Source organism: Mustela lutreola, chromosome 2 (genome assembly GCF_030435805.1).
Source record: "Mustela lutreola isolate mMusLut2 chromosome 2, mMusLut2.pri, whole genome shotgun sequence".
Lineage (NCBI taxonomy): Eukaryota > Metazoa > Chordata > Mammalia > Carnivora > Mustelidae > Mustela > Mustela lutreola.
Window position 1 is genome coordinate 176,627,297 of NC_081291.1, and position 18,238 is coordinate 176,645,534.

Sequence of the window (18,238 nt, forward strand, 5' to 3'; positions counted from 1 at the left end):
GTCCCTACTGCGCTATGTCGGGTATACTTGGGCCCAAGCTTAAGCTTGTCGAATAAACCCTCGTGTGATTGCAAAAAAAAAAAGAGAGAGAGAGAGAGAGACACAGCACCAGTGAGAGGGGCAGAGGGAGAGAATCTCATGTAGACTCCAGGCTGAGTGCAAAGCCTGACATAGGGCTCAATCCCTACCCTGAGAGCATGACCTGAGCTGAACCCTAGAGTTGGAGGCTCAACCACCTGTACCACCCAGGTACCTTAAAAAGCATCCTGACTCTTACCTTACACCATATATAGAAAACCAACCATTCTGAATGGATCCAAGACCTCAATAGAAGAGCTAAAACGATAAAACTTCCAAAAGAAAACACAGGATAAAGTCAGTGACATCAGGTTTGGCAATTTCTTAAATGCAACATAAAAAAGACAAACTTTAAAAGAAGAAAAAGCAATTAACTGGCCTTCAGGGTAATTAAAAACTACTGCTTTGAACTACTTTTTAAAAAATGAAAAGACTTTTTTTTTCTCAGATTTGGAGAACCTATTTGCAAAACATAGTATCTGATTTTTATCCTGAGCATAGAAAGAACTCTTACTAATCAGTAAGAGGATAAATAACCCAACACAAATATGGGAGCAAGCTATGAAGAGACACCACACCAAAAGGGATATACAGACAGCAAACCACATGAAAAGATGCTCAGCATCAGTAGTTATTAGGGGATTACAAAATGAAAAAACCACAATGAAATAACATCACACACACATTAAAATGGCAAAACTTAAACAGTCCTCATTACCAAATATTGCTGAGGATGTGGAGCAGCTGGGACAGTGACAGACCAAGGTGACAAAGTTAAATGGGACAGTCACTTGGAAATACAGTTTGGCCATGAAATACACATAGGACCCCGCCGCTCCACTCCTAGATACCTACTCAAGAAAAATGAACAACTCATACAAAACGTTTTTAGCAGCTTTATTTCTGAGACCCAAAAACTATCCCATTACAGTGTATCCGTATAGCAGACTGCCACTGAGCAACACAAAAGAAATGAGTGATACACACCGGGATGAGTCTGCAAACATGATGAGTGAAAGAAGACACAAAGTATACACATAGTGTGATTCCACTTAGTAATTACAGAAAATTCAAACTCACCTACAGTGATGCATCTAGTCAGGGGAGTATCTAGACAGGACCATACAAGAGCACAAGAAAACTGCTGAGGATTGGGGGAGGCTGGGAGGAGTGAGGGTTGCATATTACCTTGATTAGAGTGGTTTCATGGATGTATACATGTGTCAACTTCTACCGAATAATACATGTAATTTTAAAATGTCATTTCCCTTTTTCACTCCTGTGTTACTCTGAGTATACAATGCTGGTTTCCAAAGGTTAAATGACAATGGTGTCGTCATTCTCACAGCTAATAAAATGTGTGCTCATGCATTCTTTTGTTTTAAATTTTTGTTTTATTTTCCAGGATGGTAAATATATATGGAAACAGTGGTGTACGAGAGCAGGACTGCCCCAGCTCACAAGTGCCAACTGTGCTTTTATTTCCAGCTCTGTTTAGAGGTGTTGTACTGATAGTCTGAACCTTGGCCATGGGGCAAAAGTATTAACACCATGGAAACTGGCAAATGCTACTGCAAAATCAGGGCCTTTCGGGGGACAACTGGTTGTTAAACATTTACCAGCCCAACATATAACATAAAAATAAAGTGCATTGGAATTCTTAACTTTTAACTGTGGAAAAGGATACTGAAAAACCCTCGGCTAAACATCTGCCTTTCTCAAGCTAGAAGGTGTTACTAGGGAGGAAAACAAAAAGATTTTCAGGCACTCACCCCATCAAGAAAATCTTTTGCAGAGGTTTATCTTTAGCTGCCTTGACCAAATGCCACCACTGCCATTCTCCCGTAGGATTCACAGTTGACACAACTCTTCCCCTAAGACCAGGAGGGTCTGGGCTTGATTCATGAGCTCCTTCTTGAATTTGAAGAAAGAACCCCCAGGCAGCTAGGAAGGACTGGGGCTGCCATCTCCTCCAGCAAACACCAAGGCTCCATTGCCTGGCTCCCCACGGCTGCGCACAGACTAAAAACGTAACTTGAACATCCTCCTCAGAAAAGCACTAGCACTAGACCAAGGTTTCTCCATAACAGACTCCCAACCCCAGCAATGAGGTAAGAGGCGTGAGTGACACATACGTATTTGTACCACGTGAGTCAACCTGGATACCAAGGTCTGGTACTGTTACCAACTACTAGGAGGCACCGTAGTCTGGAAGGGGTCCAGCCATCCTCTCCTCCTTCCTCGCTCAATGCCAGAGCCCGAGTCCTTTTTAACTATTTAATCTGGTGTGAAAAGTACCCTGTGCTGATGCTCCACCGTCTCATTAGAGTGTTCCCAGGAAGGGAAAAAGCTGAATTTAAAAACAAACGAACAAAAAACTCTGAAGAATTCAGCAGGGAGAGGATTACGTTGCAGAAACATATCCTCCTGTTCCATGACATGTTAGAAACATAAACCTTAGGGCTTTTTTGCCTCCACTGCATAGAGGTCTGATCGTTTCTGGCTAAAAATAGGGATTTGCTGGCGTATTTCAGCCAACTTCTTCAGGTCTGCAAAAACAGGAAAGTGTACCATTACTAAGATGTAACTCCCCACTAACCAATGAGAATTTCTTCCCCAAACAGTATAAAAACCACCAGAGTCTCAGCAGATAACTCAATAATATCAGCCTTGTTCAGAGGCCCAGGTGGCCTGGCACAGCCCCTGGAGTCATTTCAAACCAAACCAAGAAATCCCAAGCTGAGCTACAGCCCCCAGGGTCTGGCCGGAGAACCACAGATAAAAGAAAAGGAGGCCCAAGGGAGCCCCTCCAGGGTCCGGCAGCTTCAGAGCTACTAAATCACCTCCCACGGACCTAGCTGTGCCCCGCAAATCTCACCTATGTCCGAACACACAATGGTCTCTCCGGTGCCAGCTTTGGCAAGGACGTCCCCCCTGAAAGAGATTGAGGAGGGAGTGAGTGAGAGAGGCTGATGCTTGTGGGCCCCAGGGGTAGGAAATGGAAGGGTAAGACAAGACGGGAGGGGCATAAATTCCTGTTCTACCATTCAGGTAGCTGCCGTGGCCTTGTGGAGAGTCATCTGCTATCTCTGTTCCCTAACCTATAAAGTGGAAGTAAGAGGTCTGTGAGGACCTAGAGGATTATGCAGTTGGTTTTGTAAACAGCCAGTGGCTAGGAAATGGGAGCTATTCCACGGTTATACACCTCCAGAAGCAGAGCTCCCTATAAACAATGGGAAGCTGTCTCATCCTTCCTGAGTGCAGCAGCAAGCCTTTTGGGAGGGTGGTCTGGCCCTCCACACCTACCAAGGCCAGGGACAGAGGCTGGGTCTGAGCAGAGCCCAGCAAGGCCTGGGTCTCTGGTCTCGTGCTTGTGGTCGCTCGTTAGCCCATCACTGGGTTTCAGTTTCTGAAGGAAAGAAGTGGTGGGGAAACCATACCCCAACAGGAGAGGAACCCCATGCTTAAAAATAGCAATCCTCCTCCCTAAATCTGGGGAAAGCCTGATCTGGAAAACCTACTAGTCCTGAGTCTCTTGGCCCAAAGCAGGACTTCAAAGATATCTAGTGAAATGAAATTTCTCCAATGCACAAAATAAAGTAATCTGACCTAACAATCTGACACAGTGACTGGTTCCGTCTCCCAGATGGCCACAAATCCATTTCTGGCACAAATGAGCTACAAATATCATCATTAATGCCATTTAACTTAATTCTTCTTTATTCTTTTCTATTTCTCCCCCCATTTGCTCTGGCATTCAAAGATCTCTCTTTGGGTTAACCCCAGGCACCCATCCTGATGACTATATAAGCCAGAGGGCCCCCAAATCCTACAGACAGATTTCTGAAAAGGAACAAAGATAAATCTTGTAGACTTCACACGTCAGAAGCAGCCAGCTTGATCAGTCACAAAGTTCCTCAGGAGAACGAGCAGGGGAGGAGAGCAGCCCAAGAGGCCAGGAAGCCTATCACTAACATCTGGACAGAGAAACTCAAACCAAGCTGGAGGAAATCTTCAAGCCAAGTTTATCATTCCAGCCTGCCAGTGCCTCCCCAATCCTAATGTGCCTGAGGCTCCCTGGTCATACTTCCAAGGCCTTCCCCATCACACACTTCAATCTTTGGGTCCTGTAAAATCAGAAGAGGGAACTTCAGGGATCCCACAGTAATAGATAATCCTTCTCAGCCTTGTTGTTGGTATATTTACCCTGAAATTAGAGAAATACACATCTCTGTGTGTGTGTGTAATCATACAAATATGTGAGAAGTGGCATGGCATAAGTCCAAGTTCTGAAGTCAGGAGTCCTGAGTCTAAACTCCAGTCCCAGCCACTGTGTCCCGCGAACTTCAATTCTGCCACTATAAATGGAGCTTAATTTAGGAAAAGCCTCCATGAGTTCACACGGAGACCACGAGTGTGAAAGCACTATGAGGACCACACAACTACAGACCTTGAGGTCCGGACAGTGACAAATGACATGCCTGCGCAGCTGGGCAGACTTTCATGCTGGTTTCCCTAGGACGATGCTTTTCCCTCTCACAGAGGTCAAAGTCCGAGTTTTCCTTAATTGAATTCATCCTCCTCCATCCTCTATTCATCAGGCAGGGAGCAAAACCTTCACCCTGTAACGAATTCCTGCTCTAGAACCAGTCACCCAGCCTAAATTTTAACCAAAGGCCAAGAGTCTGGAAGCCCTTTTTATTAAAATCACGCACCCATCTGTGCTGCCCTGTTGCCCCCATGTGAGCCAAGTCTGACTGACAGCAAAAGCCACTCAGAAACTCAGAGGAGGGCCAAGGTCAAGCACTCAATCAGGACAGCAGGACCATTTCTTTCTCACATGGTTTTCAGGCGGCAGTGTCTCTCAAAGACGAGGCGCAGACCTGGCGGGCAGTGAGGATATGGGGGCGGGGGGAGGAGCAGGGCTGGTCAGGAATCAGAAAACCCCCCAACCAGAGTGCCGCCTCCCTTAAGCTCCTGGTGAGCGTGTCCCTGCTTAACCAACTCACCAAGGACTCACAATAGTGCTGTGTCCCCAGGCAACATACGAGGCCTGATCATCCCGGGCAGGAGATGCTGTGGCCACATACACCTGATTATCAACAGCCCTGTGGTCAACAGATAAAAAAAGAGGTAATTCATACCTTATAGACCAGCAACATCTTTCTATTCCAAAAGTACAGATCCTTCTTTTAAAAACTAGGACAGGACAGGCTGGCTCAGACATGGAACGAAACAACCAAAGCCGTGAAACCTCTTCCTCTTCAGAAAGTATGTATTTTTTTTTTTTTTTTTTTTTTTTTTAATTTGACAGGCAGAGATCACAAGTAGGCAGAGACACAGGCAGAGAGAGGGGAGGAAGCAGGCTCTCCGCAGAGCAGAAAGCCCGATGTGGGGCTCGATCCCAGGACCCTGGGATCATGACCTGGGCTGAAGGCAGAGGCTTTAACCCACTGAGCCACCCAGGCGCCCCAGAAAGTATGTATCTTAATGCATAAACCAGTTCTCAGCTGGGGGGTGATTTTGCCCAGTGGAGACATCTGCCAATGTCCGAAGACACTGACTTTGACCTTCATACTTTCACGATAGGGGTTGCTACTGGCACCTGGTAGGTGGAGACCAGGGATGCTGCTAAACATCCTACCATGCATGGGACACCCCCACAGCAAAGAACAGTCTAGTCCAAAATGTCAATACCACCACAGTCGAGACCCTGGCCTGAGCCAAAACATATACCTGAAAAAGAGCAAGTCAAGGTGGCCAGAGATAATGGACTGGCCTTGCTGGGGCCATATGCCTTGCTGGGCCGCATGGCACTTCCAGGCCTCAATGCCTGAAGTCCCACCAGCTCAAATTAGATAATAATTTCTGGTGGTGGCCTGGGTACATCAGGCCACCTCACCTCGGAGCACTCCGGGCTCAAACAGATCCAGGCCGGGCCATTCCAATGTCTCTCAAGCTTTTGTTGCTTTCTACAAGACTGCATTAACTAATATACATGGTACCAGATACCCCACCCCATCTTCCATCAATCACCCAGCCAAACACCTCTGCTGCCTCCTGATAAATATATCATTTATATATATACATATATATCACCATCATTTATAGACAGTGAGAATAGCGGCTCCATCTGAGCAAACAAGGAAAGGGTTGATGGAAGAAACAAAAGGCAGCATTCTAGAGATCTGGAAATGTTCTGTGTTGACCTTGGTCTCAGGTGAATACATGTGTAAAAATTCACTGACCTACAGACTTAAAATTTGTGTATCTTTCTCTAAGGACATTATACCTCAATTAGCAAAATTGTAATAAAGAAAACCAGCACTTTTGACCAGTATTTCATTTCAGTTTTCAGCACACGTTCAGACACACACAGTCACACTCCTCTTCCCTTCCATGTTACACTCACCTCTGCTATCTGCCCTTTTCCGCTCACTCCCCAACCTTATGGGTCTCAGGATACAGCTACTCTGACATGCCAAAGACACTATACAATGGCTCGGACTTACAGATTAGAAAAAACAAGAGCCTGTAACAAGTGTTATGGCAGAGTATTCCAGGATGGGCAGAATGGTGTAAATGTTGGGGCAAGATAAGCACCCCTATCTGAACAGCACCGTCAATGGGGTGATTCATCTCTTCTGACTGCATTTAGATGTCCAAGTGTGCTGGGTCAGGGGCAGCATTCTGCATCAGAAAGGCTGGTACTCCCACCAAACTGGAAATCTTTGCACAAAACAACACCAAGACACCTGAAGGTCTGCCCAAGATGCTTTCTTACCGGCCTCGTTGAAGCAACTCCCAGTGGGCTGGTCCAGTGGTCATATTAAAAGCTCCGGGATATACCAACAGCTGGCAGCCTTGGGAGAGAAAGGCCAGAGAAGAGTGGATCCAGGTCAACACCCCACCACACTAGCTCCCCATTTTGTTCCTTAGCCGGCGGGGGGACCAAACTCAAACTTTCCCAAGCCTAATAAGAGGTCCACCAAGCCAGACACTGTCAGGAGTATTAAGCTATGGCTCTGAATTCATTTAGAGACACACACATGCTTACACATACATACAAAAACGGTGGTACTGATGACCCAAACCATGGTATGGTTAAAAAATATGTATCATTCAAATTTCTCACAGCACCATATGGTCAGCTCCACATGGCCAAGAACCACATTTTTTTTAAAAGATTTTATTTATTTATTTGACAGAGAGAGACAGAGTGAGAGAGGGAACACAAGCAGGGGGAGTGGGAGAGGGAGAAGCAGGCTCCCCGCCGAGCAGAGAGTCCGATGCAGGGCTGAATCCCAGGACACTGGGATCATGACCTGAGCTGAAAGCAGACGCTTAACGACTAAGCCACCCAGGTTCCCACAAGGACCACATTTTGTAATGCTTTTCAAATGAAACGGAGGGCAGAGTGGGTGTTCTAATGCTTACTGAGAGAGCTTGAGAGTGTCTGCCAACATAGAGCCCACGCTCTTCCATCTTTTTTGCTGAGCAGGCCATCAAAATATTTGCACCCACTCTGCTTTGTTAGGTGAAAGTCAAGTCCAATCAGAGTAGCCTGGACAGTCTAGTAGGAATGCTCACATTTGTTGAGTACATACGAGGAGCTAAGTTCTCCCTCCTTAATCTCCACACCATAGCTATGAAAAACTGAGATCCACACTGCCCTAAAAATTAAATAATTTACCCAAAGTATCATGTCAATTAAGAAGAGTTGGAACCAGAACCCAGATCTTCTGACTTGGTCAGTATTCTTGCAGGCCAGCAGGACACTTCTCTGGACTGGAAGGTCACAGACTACATTTCTACTGTACCCAACAGCTAGGATTACTGAGTGTGAAATCCAGGACAGACACCATAGACCACATCCTTATTTCTAGTGGTATCCAAGTGACTCTTTCCAAACACAGTAGCAAGAAGGGCTCAACGAACAGAGCAATTTAGGAGCACGGTTCCTGCCTTAGCTGCACGGTGTGCTGAAATACAATCTCCGAAAAACCGTACTGCCCACATGCAGCAAAAGTCTCAGCAGCCGGACAGGGTGGAGAGATGAAGACCTCTTCTCTAGTTTTTCTGCCTAGGGCTCTCTCGAACCACAGAGACCAAGGCAGAATCCCATCGCTAAGCACCTCTACCACACAGCCATGCGGCCATCTCACCTCTCTGCGCGTAGACTTGTGCAAGCTCTGCAAAGCGCATGTCGTAGCAGATGCCCAGGCCCACTCTGCAGTAAGCTGTTTTTCAGACAGAAAATGCACAAATGAGAAGTCAACTTCTTGCAACATGGTGTGACAGAGTAAAGCCTCTGTCTAAGATCACCAAACACTGATGGCAATCCATGAACCCAGGGCCATGGATGGAGAGACTGCATAAGCTTAGTCCTGCTTGGATCTCACCTCATAAAGACATCATTTATCTTAGATTAGAAATGAGAAATTCATCCTGACTGAACGCTTAGTATCTATGTGGGAAGTGTTCAATCACAGCCTAAGAGGTAAACTCTGGGAGCAATCATGCTGTGACCAAACCATAGAGCAAAATCCAGTCAAACCCTTAGTTTTCCGGTCAGCCTACCCTTTCTAGATCTCTGACTGGTCTCTGCCCATCTCCCTCTGGTCTTGCAGTCAGGGTGTGTAAAGAAGTAGGGGGGGGGGGTGCGGACCATAAGAGGGAGAAAAAAGGAACACATGATCGTCTTTTTTTTTTCCATTTTATTTTATTTTATTTCTTTTCAGTGTTCCAGCATTCACTGCACATGATCATCTTCTACTGATACTACTAAAACAGGTGAACAGGTCTGGTACTTACAAGTATCAAATGTGGAGAAACTATCACCGGGACTCAGTGTTTCAGATTCTTGAAATGTAATTTTCCCAGGCACATCAATGTCAAACAGATGGAGCTGCACCACAAGTAACGAATTTGGTTACCTCTACTCCAGCAGGGCTCGTGGCAGTCATGACAAACATCTTTCCATGGCCAAAAGCTGGGAAGCTCTGAGATCAACCACGCAAATAGCAACCCCCACCTGCCCACAACCCACCCCACAAGCTGACATATTATCAAAATGAGTTCTAATACGCAAAATGGGAAAATCATGCTATAGTTATGACACTTCTTTCCTAGGTGGTGCGCAAGCTGAGGTCTAGGTTTCTTTTGGGAAGCAATTAGCATGTTATTCTTTTACTCAGTGTAAATGCTCAATGAAGTCGTCACAGAATCATAATCAACCTGACAAACTGACAGGAGAGGTAGAGAGCAGGACAGTAATTAAAATAGGTAAAATTCTCCAAATTAAATACAGCAATATATAAAAAGAGTAACACATCACTTCGAAATTGGGTTTATTCAAGGAAAGCAAATGTTTAACATTAGGAAATCAATCAACGTAATTTACCACGCTAACAAAATGAAGGAGAAAAGTCATAGGATCATCTTAAGAGGGACACTGTGAGCATTTGGTAAACTTCTACATTCATTCTTACTCTAAAAACAAAAGAAAAAATCTGCTAGGAAGGGAACTACCTTAATCTGATAGAGTATCTGGAAAAAAAAAAAAAAAAAAGGAAGGACCATCATACTTAACGGTGAAATATTAAAAGCCTTTCCACACTGAGATCAGGAACAAGACAAGGACACTGGGTGAATTTCCTGTTTAGACCCTTTCAGCTGGAAGCAATGTCCCTGCTGTTGCTAGAAGTGGTGGTAAAAATCACCTATAACCATACTGGCCCAAGGAACCAGAGGACAGAGCTTCACAGCAGCTCGGAAGTGAGGGAGAAATCCTGAAAAGGAGAAAGCCAAAGAGGAAGAGCCCTAAATTCTACATATAAAAATCTGTCCAAGTCTCTGGCTGAGTACTGAATTAAAGATGTGCAGGGCTGACTCCAAGCAGTCCAGCTTAAGCTAAACAACTTAGAACAGAGTAGCCGAAGTTGCTGCCCACTCCCAAAGGAAAAAAAGTAGGGTGTTTGAGTACAAGCAAGTTAACTACTTACTAAAACAAAAAAATACATTTTTCAGATAATAGAAGCTGGAATCTCAACAATATATAATCCAATATGCAACTCAAAATCACTAGACAAAGAAACTAGAAATGTTACCGAACTTTAAGGAAAAGGCAATCAATGAAGCAGACCCCAGCAAGACCCAGATATGATAATTACCAAAAGCAACTACGAAAACTAAGCTTAAGGGTCTAAAGAAAAATACACTCTTGATGAATGGACATACAGGAAATATCAGTAGAAAAATAAGTTTATGTGACTTTATGTGAAATTTTGTGTTTATGTGAAATTTTAAAAGATTTCACTGGGTTGGCATAGAGGAGACTGGGGCTTACAGAAGAAAGATTCTGTGAACTTGAAAACAGATCAATGCAACGTGTCCACACTTTAGAATACTCAAAGAGAGAAAAAAGGTAGGAAAACAAGAAGAAACGAGTCTTGGCGACCTGGTTTAGTGGAACAGTATCAAAACTGAAGTCCAGTATGAGAATGGAACAAAAAATTATTTATCAAAATAATACCCCTAATATAATGAAAGAGTTATAAAGAAGCACAAAACAGGACACATATAAAGAAAACCATATCTAGGCAGGCACATCAGAGTCCAAACACTGAGAACTAAGGATTATGAAAAAAATTTTGAAGGCAGACAGAAAAAACCAAAAATTACATACAGGAGAATAATACAAATCACCACATATCAGAAAAATTTTAAAAGGAGGCTAGAAGATACCTGAAAAATGTCACTCAAATTTCTAGGAGACAAAAGAACAGTGTCAACCCAGAATTCTATTCCACCGAAAAGATCTCTCAAGAATGAAGACAAAATAAAAAACTAAGGGAATTCGTATCTAGTACAACCTCACTACAAAAATTCTAAAGAAGGTCTTTCTGTTTGAAGGCAAAGGTACCAACCAGATAGAACTATGCTCTAAGGGTGGGGGATGGTGGGGGGTAGGGAAGGAAAACATGAAACAAGATGGTACTGGGGTGGAAGACAGACCATAAGAGACTCTTAATCTCGGGAAACAAACTGAGGGTTGCTGGAGGGGGAGGTAGGGATAGGGTGGCTGGGCTATGGACATTGGAAAAGGTGTGTGCTATGGTGAGTGCTGTAAAATGTGTAAGCCTGATGATTCACAGACCTGTACCCCTGGGGCAAATAATACATTATATGTTAATAAAAAAAAGAAAGATAGATAGATAGATAGATATCAGAAAGGTAAACATTCCAATAAACAAAATATTTTTATTTCTTTAAGATACACAAAACTACTTAAAAATTGTGTTTTTACAATCTATGTAGATGCAACATGTATATCAACTCTAACAGAGAAAATGGGGTGGGGAAGGGAATGAACTATACAATTGGGAAGCTCTTAAATTTCACAATGAAGCGGTATAATAGTAATTCTAAGGAGACTGTAAAAAGCTAGGGTACATGTTGTAATCCTTAGGGCAACACTTAAAAAAAGTAAAGAGGTATATAGCTAAAAGCCAAGAGATAAAATGGAATTCTAAAAAACACTCAACTAAGCCAAAAGAATGCAACAGGAACAAAAGGAAAAAAAGAAAAAGAAAAATGTCTAATGGCTAAATCCGACCATATCAATGATTATATTAAATAGAAGTGAAGTAAGCACTCCAGCTAAAAGGCAGAGGTTGTCAGAATGAAGACAATAACAAGACCCAAATGTAGGCTATCTATAGGAGAACCATGTTAAATATAAAGACAAATACAGATTGAAAATAAGGAATTAGAAAAGGATGTATTATAAAACACTAAGTATAAGAAGCCTAGAGTGGCCAAAGGAATATCAGAGATAAACTTTAAGACAAAGAGTATTATGAGGGGGAAAAAACGGATTTTATAATGCCAAAAGGATCAATTTACCAGGAATATTTAACAATCCTGAATGTACATGCATTTACTACAGCAAAGATGTCAGCTTTCCCAACAAGATCTCACTATATTCAATGTAATTCTAATCAAAATTCCTGTAGATTTTAGACTTGGCTCAGTCTAAAATTTGTATCAAAATATCAATAGCCAAGATTCGACAAGTTGACTGTCAATTCATCTAATGCCCCATGTGTGTACAATATGGTGAGAGGGACTAGGGAACTTTACAGCAAATTCTCAATCAGTTATGCGACTTGACACATTCCCTGCTTACCTTTCTGTATTTTACCAGTAAAGTTCCATCAGGCCCAAACACGGTGCAGGTGTTATATAATTTCCCAGCATCCTCTTCAGGAATAGAACCTTTCATTGAGAGGAGAAACACACAGGCAAAGATTCTAAATAAAGCATTCTTTTACGATCACCAGACCAGCACTTGATAAACAGTCACTTGGGTCCAACAATAAAGTATACTATCTTCTAAGGGTTATTAATGGGTTTTTTTGTCTTTGTGAGGATGATTGTTCAGAGATAAACTCCAGACTACAGAGGAAGTATAATAAAGTCAGCCGCCAAAGGCAGGTTTCAAAAATAACCAAACTGTTTCTGAATTCTGCTTTGACCTTGGCCCTACACCCCATCTCTAACACTAGAGCAACACGGAGGAGTCACTGTTGTGCAACCTGAATCCACCAGGTCCTGAAACATAACTGTATCCAAAAGGCCTCGAAATGGGAATGTAAGCCGGGCCTGCCTTCAAGGAATGTAGTTCCTGCATTTCCCTTTTCTTGCTTTGTCTTTTCTTCACCTCTCATTCATTCTAATTCTTAATATAACAGAATAATTTTGCTATATTTATTACACAGTTTTACTGTATTCTTTCTTTAAGCAAACAGAACATTTTAAAATGTATTTCAAAACCACTAATATAAAGCTACCTTGATGTGTATGGCCTCTTTGTGAAAAAACAATTTCTTAACTTTGTATTAGTACAATGAAAGACACTCCAATATGGTTTTTCTTTCCACATTTCCACTTGCCCCTGTATCTGCATTGCTTCTCCAGGGAAAAACCATCCTCATCAGTTTGGTGTGTCCTTATACAACACTTACTCTGTGCTACATATGTAAAGACACACGGAAACACATAACCTCTTGTGTGAGGGATTCATCTGAATGAGTACCTGTTCACATCATATTGAACTTTCTTCTTCCATGTAATGGTATATCCGGAACGTTTTTTCACATGATTATGTAAAATCCACCTCATTATTTTCTTTTCTCTCTTTCCTTCTTTTCCTGAATATTATTTATTTGAGAGAGAGAGTACAGAGAAAGAGGGAGAAGCAGGCTTCCCACTAAGCAGAGAGCCCGATGCGGAGCTCAACCCCAGGACCCCAAGATCATGACCTAAGCAGAAGGAGCCACCCACGTGCTCCCACCTCATTCTTTTCAATGCTAAATTACACGCCTTGTATTTCATGGTTTAAATGTAACAACAGAAATTATTCAGATGCTTTCAATGTTTAGGCCATTATACCGTGAGGGTAGGAAGTTACCTCCAATGAGATAAATGCCGCACTCCTTTGCTACTTCAGAAAGCTTCTGTGTGGATTCACCAGGAATTTTTTCCGCATATTCAGGAAAATATTTCGTGCCATATGGAGAATTAAAGCATTCCTAGAATAATATTGGAGGAGAAAAAGGGGGAAAAAAACACAAAAATATCCAACTCACTTTAAAGTTCTGCTTTAAGAAAGCAGAGCTGCCTCTTGTAGCTCTGCTCTCAAAGGGGTAAAATACAACTGATAAGAAAAAGAACAATATCCCTGAGGTAAAGAGCCTGTGGCCATAAGCAGAACTCCTGAGCTGGCTCAGGTGGGGCCAGCAGATACAAGTCCAGTGTGCTCCCTCGAGTCCTTGTCAATCTAGCAGATCTGCCTCTTCCTCAGCGTCTACAGAACAAGATCCCACCCTTGCGCACCCAGGCCCCGTGACAGCTCGGCTCAATCGCAGGACTGTGGCTGTCAGAATGAATCCACAGGCTCAGAATTATCATCTGTAGAATGAGCAGTTTCTGACTCCCTTCCAGCACTATCATGCTGATTCTGCGAAATCTCATTCCCCAGAATATGTCTTTCTTCCACGGCTCTGTGATAATGGAAAAGCAGACACCAGACTTTGACTTTCCTTCATTCATTTGCATCCACGGGCACTGTGCACCGCGCACGGTGCTAGGAAACTCAAACCAGAGGACAGCCGGCTTATACAAGCCACGTGTGAGAGAGGGCACAGGCAGAATACAAGCGCTTTCACTCCAGCCCCCAGCAACTGAAACCAACAGGAGACCATGGTCAGGATACCGATACAGGGAGGTCCCAGAAATGTGGCTGTAAGGCAGGCCGGATTCACATTAAGATCTCGTGTTCCCTTGTTAAAGATTCCTACCCACTGGCCACATCTTTCATGGACTGGAGCCTAAAGTACGAATGGTCCTGTAAATTCTCTAGTTGACCGAAGCAGGGTTTACAAAGGGCTACTTCCTCCCCAGAGTGGGAGCAGGGGAGCAGAGCAGATGAGGGGGCTGCCTGGAGTAGTTCTGCCTCGGATCCTAGCGGTCCTTAGCCACAAGATGCAGTACCACAGGCCCCAACCTGTGTGGGCCCCTTCTCTGGGGCTCACCCTCCACCTACTGACAAACAAATGGGCTGCATCCTTTCCCTGGCTCTGTTCTGAAAGCCATCACCTAGGAAACACACGCAGGGTCTTACAGGCTTGCTCCAGGCTCCCACATTTAGGGAGGTGCTGCAGGCTTCCTCTGTGTCTCTAACAATTTCCAGTTTTCTACAAATGTGGGAGGCTTAGCACCAAACTCTATCATGGTCATGTAAAGACTTCATTTCACAAGGAAAGAGGGTAAATATCCAAGGCACTGACCTTTAAGTAAGTCTTACAACCTCCCAGGATTCTGGAAAGAGGAGATGACCCTAAAATTAAAGACCTGTAACCATGCTGGCACATTATATCACAAAGACCATTGCTAGGGTCATCTTCCATACAAACACGGAAGGACCCCCGGACCCAAGAGCACCACCAGCGCTAGCAGGCAGGATTCTACTCGGTCCAGAGTGTCCAGAAAGAGGTGGCCACCTCCGCCTCCATACTTACTGGCAGAGAAACGATCTTGGCTCCTTGTGCTGCTGCCTCCCGGACGAGGCCGCAAGCTCGAGTGACATTATCTGATTTGACGGAAGAAACCTGAAGCTGGATGAGGGCCAAGCGGAAAGCTGAGGATGAAAAGAGAAAACCCTCAGAAGATCTGACTGCCGAATCAGAGCAATTCTCAACCGGAGGGCAATTCTGACCCCAAGGGACGTGTGGCAACGGAGACATTTTTGATGGTCACAACTGTTGGGGTGCTACTCAGGGACGTGGCTCAACATGCCACAGGCCATAAGACAGTCTTTCACAATAATTATCCAAGCTGAAACGTGACTGATGCCAAGGCTGAGAAACCCTGGGACAGAGCAGCCCCCACCCGGGCCACGTCCCCACCGGGGCCCCCCAGAGCCTCAAGTTGGGGAGGTAAAGCCAGCTTCTCACATACTAATGAGAACATGGCTTGAAGGAAGGAGGCTGAGTTTGAACATGGAATTATCCCTGTTTGACCTTGGGAATCAATCTACCCCTGGTCCAAGTATCAAGCCCATCTCACTGCAGGTGAAATCCCTTGGATATCACCCATTCCCCATGAAGTAGGGCAGTGGGCCCATGGGAAGGAGAGGCGCCGGTCTCTGCTTCCCTAGCACCAGCTGGGGCCTGGTGTCACCAGCTGGCCAGGTGCAGGAGGGATGGGGGGTGGGGAGTCTGGCAGCCAATGAGCAGCACCTGTGCTTAGTCACAGGCAGGGCCTCCGGGCACCTGTGAGATTTTGCACTCACTGAATATTCCTGTGCCCCAAGGAGCACAACAGTAAGTAGCAAATAAGAAGCACCAGGAGAGGCTGAGAGAGAGACTACAGAAGGAAAAGTCAGCAGTGTTTTTTCCTGCTACGTGAGTAAGGGGCTCCACATTTACCTCGAGACTGAGTCCCACGGATTATGTGGCCAACAAGAAATGCTGTCAGCCAAGGAGGTCAGGGGCTCTTCCAGGCTTCTTAACCTCCTTGAGGTAATAGCTACAGCCTACATGAGCTTTTCCTATATTCTTTAGAGTTCTCTTGTAGCTCTTAAGAATAATCACCTACTGGTTAATCATTCTTTATAATAAAATTTTCCCCGTTCAGGGGTGCCTGGGTGGCTCAGTGGGTTAAAGCCTCTGCCTTCAGCTCAGGTCATGATCTCAGGGTCATGGGATCGAGCCCCGCATTGGTCTCTCTGCTCAGCAGGGAGCCTGCTTCCTCCTCTCCCTGCCTGCCTCTCTGCCTACTTGTGATCTCTCTGTCAAATAAATAAAATCTTTAAAAAAAAAAAAAAAAATCCAGGTCTCCAGACAATGAGTCCAGAGCATTTCAAAGCCTCCCAGAAAAGAATCTGGCAGAGCCTGGGGGCAGAGATCGCTACAAACGTGCCCCTGGGGCCGACCCAGGATAGAGATGTGTAAGTAACATGTAATACCTAACCTGAAAGCTCAATGTCCAGATACAGAAACAGTCCGTCCCGTTTTCTTGATCAGAAGAGAGCACTGTCCACTGGCTGTGGGGGTGTACACCAGGGGGCAAGTTAACCAGTCCTCTTACCAAACAGCCCAAACAAAAGAAAACACACGCTTCATTTTCCAGGGTTCCAACCGCAATCAGGGTTGATGTCTTTGCAAAACGCAAGTCCAAAAATCAGTCTGGGAGGAGAGCGAAAGCCACCCCGCTGGAGAGTCGCACTTTCTGATGCAAAACCAAAGAGCCTCCAAGAATCCCACCAGGCAGAGGTTCCCACACTTGAAGTATCGTAATCACCGAAGGCTTTACTGAGAGTGCAGTCCTCGAGTTGGGGCCGGGAAAGCGGGGTGCGGAACTTGGATTTGAAGTGAGCACCCGTCTACGCGCCTTTTCCCGCGCCGGGGAACTTGCAGGGGGCGGCCCCCGAACGCACCTAGAAGCACGGGACGCAGGAGCCCAGCGAGGAGGAAAGCGCGGGCCCTGCTGGCCGGGAGGCCTGGCGCTCCCGCGGCCGCCCGGCCCTCCCGGAAGCCTCGAGTCCCCGGGAGTGCGCCGGGCCGCGCTCCGCCGCCGCCAAGCCGCCCGAGCCTCCGGCCCCGAGAACGCCGGGCCGGGGAAGGCCTGGAGCGCGGCGGGGACACGGAGCGGCGGCGAGCGGCTGAGCCGGGGAGACCCGCCGCCGGCTCCGCCACCTAGGCGTCCCTCCCCTAGGGCTGAGCTCCGGCCGCCGCGCTACTTACTGGCCATCGCTCTCCCAGGTAGCACCATCAGTAGCGCGGCCCGAGAGGAGGTCTCTGAAGCGGGAGCGGCGACACGGCTTGGGGCGGGGCAGAGCCGCGCGCAGGAGGGGGCGGGGCCCTAGGCTCCGTCCACGCCCCGCCTCCGGCTCCGCCCAGAGCATGTCCGCTTCCTTGCTCACCTCAAACACCTGTGAGTCCTCCGCTGTTTGCACTAAGATGAAGCAACGAGAAACGACTAATGACATCCCAATCCGGAAAGGGGAATGCCTCAAAAGCCAAAGGGCCCAAGGGGGGCGATCTAAGTTGGGGTGGTATTTAACAATCGGCCTCTCCGATGGTCAGCAAAAAGACCGAACCTCTTGCGGGTTAGATGACCTCTGGCCGGGAATAACACTCTATTTGGTGATTGCCTTGGGCTACTTGAACCAGTCGCTGTGAGGGGGATGGAATTACCTAGGTTGCTTTAATCACTCAAGACATCTGCGGGCTCTGACCACAAGGCTGCTCCGTCATGGGGGAGGGGGAAAAAGAAAAACAGTTCAAATACTGTACCCTCTAAAGTTCAGTCGTCTTGAAGAGGGAAAGCTAGGTTCTTGTCTCAGGGAATCCGAGAATGAGTCTCGCAGACAGTAGAGTGAGTAAAGCGATAGAAGTTTATTAAGCAAGGATACAGGGAAAAAAGCATTTAGGAGTGAGAGGGGTCCCGACAGCACTGCCAAGGAGAGCCTTCACTGATAGCCTTTGATTTAGAACTGGCCAGGCACCTTGTGGCCTTATTCTTGTGATGTCTTGGTTTGAGTAATGACTAGTGATAACATCTTTAAAAGCTTCTTTTTTAGGGTCTGGTTATT

At 45.6% G+C, this 18,238-nt stretch overlaps 1 protein-coding gene across 2 annotated transcripts; it reads right to left on the reverse strand.

Moving 5' to 3' along the window:
* Nucleotides 1-958: 958 nt before the first annotated feature.
* On the reverse strand, nucleotides 959-17,504 carry NIT2 (nitrilase family member 2). 2 transcript variants are annotated; one of them, XM_059164351.1, is made up of 10 exons: nucleotides 17,388-17,504; nucleotides 15,162-15,280; nucleotides 13,553-13,673; nucleotides 12,269-12,357; nucleotides 8,893-8,986; nucleotides 8,244-8,318; nucleotides 6,863-6,941; nucleotides 5,088-5,186; nucleotides 2,957-3,012; nucleotides 959-2,627 (listed from the first exon to the last, which is right to left on the reverse strand). In XM_059164351.1, exons 1-10 carry the CDS (start codon nucleotides 17,413-17,415, stop codon nucleotides 2,536-2,538), a joined length of 852 nt encoding a protein of 283 aa, XP_059020334.1. In that variant the 5' UTR covers nucleotides 17,416-17,504; the 3' UTR covers nucleotides 959-2,535. The 2 variants fall into 2 exon arrangements, with proteins under 2 accessions (XP_059020334.1, XP_059020336.1); XM_059164353.1 differs by lacking the exon at nucleotides 8,244-8,318.
* Nucleotides 17,505-18,238: the final 734 nt, after the last annotated feature.

Coding starts and splice junctions, on each gene's coding strand:
- NIT2 (XM_059164351.1), bottom strand. CDS start 17,415: ATGGTGCTACCTGGGAGAGCGATGGCCA. Junction 5,187..6,862: donor GAGTTGCTTCAACGAGGCCG/GTAAGAAAGCAT, acceptor TGTTGACCACAG/GGCTGTTGATAATCAGGTGT. Junction 2,628..2,956: donor CATTGTGTGTTCGGACATAG/GTGAGATTTGCG, acceptor CTGTTTTTGCAG/ACCTGAAGAAGTTGGCTGAA.